The following is a 7,145-nucleotide window of genomic DNA, read 5'->3' as shown; positions in this document are numbered from 1 at the left end:
CTATCTCTGCCTTCAACCACTCTGCCTTAGCGAGATAATACTCTTTGGTGTCCCACTGTGTTTTCCCTACCCAAGCCTCTTTCTCATCCCTTTCCGTCTTAGCAGCTGCCTCAGCCTGTACAGCGGCTTGGTAAATATTGGCTGCAGCATCATACTTCTTTAGCAATTCTAAACCTTTAGCAGAGTGCGGATCTTGTTTGGCTTCTTCCTGCAACTCAGCAAATACTTTTACCAATGTGACCACACAACAATTCCGATATCGGCGCCAAACTCTTGATGCGTGAAGTAATTGTTTCCTCCAACTTCTCCGCGTATTGTTCACCTTTGGGTATGAACTCATTCCACTTGGCTAGTGCGGAGTCGTACACCTGTTTGGCCTCATCCCAGGCAACACGATCATTCCATCTTTCCCATTTCTTCAACGCTTCCACGGCTGCATTCCGAGCATTGCGAAAGGCTTTACCATTGGATTCTCCTTTTATATGATCCCAAAACGCTTCCCTTGCCCTTTTGAGCTCAGCTGCAACTTTGTCATAACCTTCTGCCCTAAACTCATAATACACCCACCAAGCTTTGCAATCCAACTTGTACCATTTTATCCAATATGGAGAGCTATCACTGTAAATAAACTCCCTTGTGTGAGCCAACTCTGCACGATGCTGGGCTACTTGTGCTTCCTTGGAGTCAGCTCCGTACCTGTATTTCATGCAATCTGCATACAACGAATGTATCGTATACGCAGCTGTATACCTTTGTTCAACCTTTTCAGTGAAAGCTATCTCTGCCTTGTTTATTTCTGCCCAAGTGAGATAATACTCTTTGGTGCCATCCTGTGTTTTTCTTTCTACAGTCCATTTCTCAACTTTTTCCTTCTTAGCAGCTGTCTCGGCTTGTACATCGGCTTGGTAACGCTCGACAGCGGCATTATATTTGGCCTGCAATTCAGATTCCGTGCTCATGGTTGAATTTTATAATAATGTAAATATCTACATGTGGAAAAGATTGTGACAGAAAGTTTTGGAACAGTCAACAATGTGGATTATAGATTATCGAGTTACAGCAATTATAAGGAAAAAACACAAACAAACAAGGCGAGTAGAGTCAACACATCAACAATCTTTAACAGAACACACAAAACACAAAAGAAAAAACACCATTGCTTTCTTTTTATTATTATTATTATTAATAGCATTATTATCATCATCCCCCATATCACCATTCATATGGTTATGGTCACTGTTACTACCATTCATATACAGATGGAGATGCAACAGGTGCTGTTGGCATTGAGGCACGTCCCTCCTTTCCCGCGTACACAGTTCGCACCGGACGTGTACTCGCATCCTTCTTCCATTGGCGAAATAGTTCCTCTTCTCCACAAACACCGGCCGGCCGCACAGCGAACACCTTCAACTTCTGCCGTGTGCCATCAATAAAGATGGCCTCCAGCGAGTTTGTGGCACCATCCACACGGCCCACTTCAAACAACTCCCGCAGCATATCACGAGAGAGACGCTTACCGTACAGCTTCTCCTCCTCGGTGAGATCTGTCTCCTTTACAAACTGCATGCCAGCAGTACTAGAAGAACCGGAAGAAGAAGCAGCAGCAGCATCAACATCAACCGGAGAAACAGAATGAACAGTCAAATGACGAGTCATTGTTGGTGGAGGACACCCAACACACATAATATCACCTGGTCGCACATTATGGGCACTGTTCAAGATGGTCTCTGCAGAAGTTGTCATGAAACCACCCAAAAAGAGAGAGGAGTGTAATCCTCCACTACACGCAAGTTATGTGGCTCCACAACAGTAGATATTAGAATAGAAGAAGAAGAACAAGACGGGGCGTTATGCATATCTTGCAATAACTTCATACACAGACAACAACAACCACCAGCAGCAGTGGGATTAGTTAACACAGGTCTATCATCCTCGTTCTCATTAGCGTCACTCTTCCTGTTGTTATCGTCAGTTGAGTTCACAGGTCTACACAGGGAGTGTGAAAAAGTAAAAGAAGAAGGAAGAGAGAGAAAGAGAAACACATAGAGAGTGGATGCAGGGCACATATACTCACATTGGAAAAGAGAGAGAGAGAAGCAGCAACAGCACAGTAAACCAACAAAAAGGAATATTCAGCTTGTATGATAATATATACCCCTTAATAGAAAAGACCCCGCAATACCCAAATAAGAGAGAGAGCCAAACACACACACAATACCCCATGGCTCTAGTTTATGTAATAAATTACTGCACACACACATCTGTGTGTACTAGCAAGAGATGTATACCGTCAGTGAGCAGAACAGCCCAGTTTTCTGCAAACACACAACAGGAAAAGCAAGTAATGGAATTATTAGAAAAAGAACACACACACACGAAAGAAAATAAAAGTCAAAGAAAAGATATTCGAATTGAAAGAGAATGCTGGAAAACAGATTATTAGTTTATTCGCCCATGGGGATGTACGCAATTATGATTATGTTAGTTTAACCATTATTATTATTTGTCCTCAGATGAGACCCACCGTTCAGTACACGGTAAAGGAGAAGAATACAGCCACAATCAGTAGCGGTGCTGCAGTACGCATCCACACAGAAGCGAGACTGCTGTCAACATTGGGTCTGTTCTTCACAGTGGAAGCGATGGTGTTGATATCTGAATTGGGAACAGGAACAGGAGATGGAGTGGTGGTTGGTGCTTCTGTGATAGTGTTCTCAGGGCTCGGCGGAGTAGTGGAATTGGTTTCTTGTGACTCTGATGGGGCAGTAGCATTAACAGTTGCAGGAGATACTTGCTGGTTAGGATTACCAGCACTGGTTGCACTGTTATCAGTTGGGTTGCTCGTTTTTCCTTGATTACCTTCTGTAGAAGAACTTGTTCCTCTTTCTGTTCTCGACGTACTTTCTGCATTCATTCCAGCTTCTGCTTCACCACTCTCAGGTTTATTGGGTTGTGTTACTGCTGGTTTGCTCTTCGCTGGTTGATGTTCAGTATCGGGGTCCGCTGACGTGATTTGTAATGTGGTCGCACGTGGAGAACCTTCTTCAAGAGGACTTTCCAATTGTTCTTGATCCAGTTCTCCCGCACGTTCATGAGAGGCACTCGGCTTTTGTTCAAGTGGTTTTGCCATTCTCGAATCAGGAGGACGAGCCGCCACTCCTTCACTCTTCTTATACTCATTCCAGTCACCACAGTCCATTCCATTACTTTTTTCTCCTTTTGGTTTACCGGGACACTCCTTATCATAGATTGCTGTTCTAAGAAAATAATCCCATTCCGTTATACCACCATGAACCGCCATCACCGCCTTCGGTTGTCCAGCAGTAATAGTAGTAGTTGCAATAGTTGTTGTGGTTGTTGCTGTTCTTGTGGTACGCTGGCGGCAGAGGTCTGCGTACTTCCCACATGCAGACACACGGCTGCCCGCACCGCATGTAAGCCACTCGCTCTCAGCAGCGGGGCGTACACGCAGCGCACCGCCGGCCCCGCACGACACCTCCACAGCCCCACGGGATACACCACGGCCACTGGGACTGTCATTATCAACAGCAGCAGCCGCCGCCATGGTATACCCGCAGGCACAGCACAGCACAACGGCCAACACACACATCACACGGCGCATCATCATCATCATGAGAGAGACAAGGGGTTTGTTTCACGTAAAAACACTGATCTAGAAAGAAAGACAATCAAAGAATTAAAAAAGAAAATAACTGAATTATCAAACATGTTAGGACACAAAAAACGATTACCACTATGGAAACTCACATCGTGAAAGTAAAACCTACCAGTTAAAGAATGCAATACAGCACAATAATCTCAGTAAGAGTAAAAACAAAAAAAGAAGCCCACACTCACAAATATCGCAAAGAAAGGCTGAACCACTCAGCAAAATCATCAAGCAAGGAAACAACCAAATATTAAACATTAGCCCAATTTACCAAGTAAACACAGAAATACACCAACTATGGGTGTAAGTATATATGTGTATGTATATACGCAATTATAAATATAAATTCATCAGTTATTAGTATTATTTCCTTCTTCCTTTCACTGCAAAAAAAACAGTTCATCATTATCATCATAGTGCAAGTCCAGATGCACACACACAAAGAGAGTCTCCAAGAACACACACAATGGAGTAGCAATAATAATAATAATAGGATAAACACAAAGAGAGCAAAAACAGACACAAAACACATTAACACTAAGAAACAAAAAAAGAAGATAATCCCAACAGGTGGAAGATTAGTTAGACTGTAGGAATGTATGCAAAAAAAGAAAAGAAAACAAAGGATGACCTGAACCACACCATAACACCATTACAATCAGCACACAAGAATACAGGCCAGAGTAACCACAATCAGTAGTGGTACACGCACCCACACATAACTGCTGATACTGCTGCTGCTGTCTGCATCACCCTTCTTCTTGTTTTCAGTCTCAGGAGGAAGTGTTGTTGTTGTGGTGGTGGTGGGTTCTGTATTATCTGCAGCACCTTCTTGGTAGTTTGGTGATTCAATTCCTTCAGTTGTAGAACCATTCAGAGGAAAAACGTCTCTGTCATTACCTCCTTCAGACTGTGCATTATTACTGCTGTCTCCATCATTAGTACCCGGTCCTGTTGTGACTGTATTCTCTCGGCTTTGTGCATCTTGTGTGTCCTTGCCCTCCTCTTTTTCTCCTGGCGTTTGATTTTCTTGTTGAGGTCCATGCTCGCCTTTATTCGATGAAGGTTCAGACAGGCTTGGCTTCTGTCCACTGGGTCCATCTGTTCCAAGCGAACCTGTTACTGACTGTTGTGCAGAAAGAGATGAGACTGAAGAAGTGGAATCTCTTTCTCCTGTAACCCTTGAGTTTTCAGGTGATCCACTGATTTCTGCTCTTTGGGTTTGATCCGCATTCTGTCTCATTCGGGTCTCATCCAGTCTACCAGGTCCACCTTCTGGGAGTTTCCCTTCCATGTCTTCTAGAGAAATATCCCCCGGTTGCTTGGAACCAGACCCACCAACTAATCCGCCTGTATCAGTGGATGTATTGCCACTCGAAGAATTTGGAGTACCATGACTTTTATGACCCTTCTTCTCCTCCTCGTCCTCTCCCCATTATCCTTTTACTGTTTCTTCATCACAATAAATATCGAGAAGAAGCGCAGGAATAGCACGACGAACAAGAGAAGGAACACCAACAGTAGAAGGTTTAATAAAGGCATCAGAAGTTTTAGGACTATCAGCCCATACTAACCCACAAGCACAACATAGTGCAAGAGTTAGTAAACAAAGCAGGTAACACCTCACCATTACAGCCTTTATCATTGTTGCTGATTATTTCAGTAGACGACTACAAGGAAGAAAGAGGAACAGAAGGAAATAAATAATTAAAATAGAAACAAACTCCAATACAACAAATACTCACAGTGAAATAGAGAGAGAAGCAGTAAAAGCACAGTAAAGCAAAAGTAAAAGGAATAGTCCCCTTGTATTTATAATATGTACCCCCTTAGTAGAAACGAAAACAACACACAATAACCAAATAAGAGAAAGAGAGCCGACCACACACACACAATACCCCGTGGCTCTAGTTTATGTATTAAATTACAGTACAAACACACATCTGTGTGTACTAGCAAGAGATGTATACCGTCAGTGAGCAGAACAGCCCAGTTTTCTGCAAACACACAACGAGAAAAGCAAGTAATGGAATTATTAGAAAAAAGAACACACACAAATAAAAGTAAAAGAAAAGAAATTCGAATTAAAAGAGAAAGCTGTTAAACATATTATTAATTTATTCACCCATGGGGATATACGCAAATATGATAATGTTAGTGTAACCATTATTATTATTATTATTTGTCCTCAAGTGAGTCCCAACGTTCAGTACACAGTAGCAGAGAACAACACGACCACAATCATTAGTGGCACACGTGCCCACACAGGACTGATACTGCTGTCAACATTAGCCTTATTGTTCTTCATGGTGGAAGTAATGCTGCTGATCTCTGCGTTGGGTACAGGAGATGGAGTGGTGGTTGGTGCTTCTGTGGTAGTGTTCTCAGTGCTTGGCGGAGTAGTGGTATTTGTTTCTTGAGAGTCAGCGGCAGTCGTACCTTCAGAAGATGGTTGTTGAGTAGTATTATTATCGCCAGGTACACTGTTATCCCCTGTGTTATTTGATGATCCTGGGTTACCTTCTTTAGGTGGATTAGACTGCTGAGTTTCGGTGTGTTCTTCAGCACTATCACCACCTCCATTAGTAGAGGTACTCCTCTCCGCTTGAGGGGCAGAAATAACCGATGAACTGACAGCAGCACTAACATGTTGGGTGCCATCCGCTTGAACAGGCGAAGAAGTGATTTGTGGTTGCTTTTCTCCATGTTTCACAACGTTCTGATCAACATGTGGTCCCTCAGAAGGTGGTTGTGCTGGTCCTTTGACTGGTGCTTCGAGTGGTCCTGGGAGTGGTGCTGGAACTGGTACTTCTTGTCTTTCGTCTCTTTGTTCCGACACACCTGGTCTACTATGAATGTCCTGCTCTTGTGAGTTACTAGGATGAATTCCGGTAGCAGGCAGAGAACGGGATTCAGAAGAAGAGCCACTGCCTCCACGATGAGTGTTTCGAAAAATATCAGGATCGTATTCTTCGAAGGCACCGTCACCACCAGGAATGCCGTCAAGCGCCATCACCGCCTTTAGTTGTCCAGCAGTAGAAGCAGCCGCCGTTATGGTATACCCGCAGGGGCAGCACAGCACAACGGCCAACACACACATCACACGGCGCATCATCATCATCATTATGAGAAAGACAAGGGGTTTGTTTTCACGTAAAAACACTGATCTAGAAAGAAAGAGAATCAAAAAGTAAAGAAAGAAAATAAATAAAGTATCAAACATGTTATGATACACAAAAATCGATTACCACTATGGAAACTCATATCGTGAAAGTAAAACCTACCAGTTAAAGAATGCAATACAGCGCAATAACCTTAGTAAGAGTAAAAAGAAAAACAAAATGCCCACACTCACAAATATCTCAAAAAAGACTGAACCACCCAAGCAAAATCATCAAGCAAAGAAACAGATATTAACCATTAGCCCAATTTACACAGTGAACACAGAAATATACACCAACTATGGGTGTAA

At 43.0% G+C, this 7,145-nt stretch overlaps 5 protein-coding genes across 5 annotated transcripts; all 5 read right to left on the bottom strand.

Moving 5' to 3' along the window:
- Nucleotides 1-215: 215 nt before the first annotated feature.
- Nucleotides 216-959, bottom strand: TM35_000521200 (uncharacterized protein; the record flags this gene model as incomplete). The annotated part of the gene is made up of 1 exon (XM_029030662.1): nucleotides 216-959. The coding sequence occupies one exon, from the start codon at nucleotides 957-959 to the stop codon at nucleotides 216-218; it is 744 nt and encodes a 247-aa protein (XP_028878042.1).
- Nucleotides 960-1,742: 783 nt separating this feature from the next.
- On the bottom strand, nucleotides 1,743-2,069 carry TM35_000521190 (uncharacterized protein; the record flags this gene model as incomplete). The annotated part of the gene is made up of 1 exon (XM_029030661.1): nucleotides 1,743-2,069. One exon carries the CDS (start codon nucleotides 2,067-2,069, stop codon nucleotides 1,743-1,745), a length of 327 nt encoding a protein of 108 aa, XP_028878041.1.
- Nucleotides 2,070-2,530: 461 nt separating this feature from the next.
- Nucleotides 2,531-3,637, bottom strand: TM35_000521180 (uncharacterized protein; the record flags this gene model as incomplete). Its single annotated transcript, XM_029030660.1, has 1 exon — nucleotides 2,531-3,637. One exon carries the CDS (start codon nucleotides 3,635-3,637, stop codon nucleotides 2,531-2,533), a length of 1,107 nt encoding a protein of 368 aa, XP_028878040.1.
- A 694-nt stretch (nucleotides 3,638-4,331) lies between these two features.
- Nucleotides 4,332-4,967, bottom strand: TM35_000521170 (uncharacterized protein; the record flags this gene model as incomplete). Its single annotated transcript, XM_029030659.1, has 1 exon — nucleotides 4,332-4,967. One exon carries the CDS (start codon nucleotides 4,965-4,967, stop codon nucleotides 4,332-4,334), a length of 636 nt encoding a protein of 211 aa, XP_028878039.1.
- A 912-nt stretch (nucleotides 4,968-5,879) lies between these two features.
- TM35_000521160 (uncharacterized protein) lies at nucleotides 5,880-6,797 on the bottom strand (the record flags this gene model as incomplete). Its single annotated transcript, XM_029030658.1, has 1 exon — nucleotides 5,880-6,797. One exon carries the CDS (start codon nucleotides 6,795-6,797, stop codon nucleotides 5,880-5,882), a length of 918 nt encoding a protein of 305 aa, XP_028878038.1.
- Nucleotides 6,798-7,145: the final 348 nt, after the last annotated feature.

The sequence above is a fragment of the Trypanosoma theileri genome, assembly GCF_002087225.1.
Source record: "Trypanosoma theileri isolate Edinburgh chromosome Unknown TM35_Tth_52_V1, whole genome shotgun sequence".
Classification (NCBI taxonomy): domain Eukaryota; phylum Euglenozoa; class Kinetoplastea; order Trypanosomatida; family Trypanosomatidae; genus Trypanosoma; species Trypanosoma theileri.
This window is presented reverse-complemented; position numbering and strand designations above follow the sequence as displayed.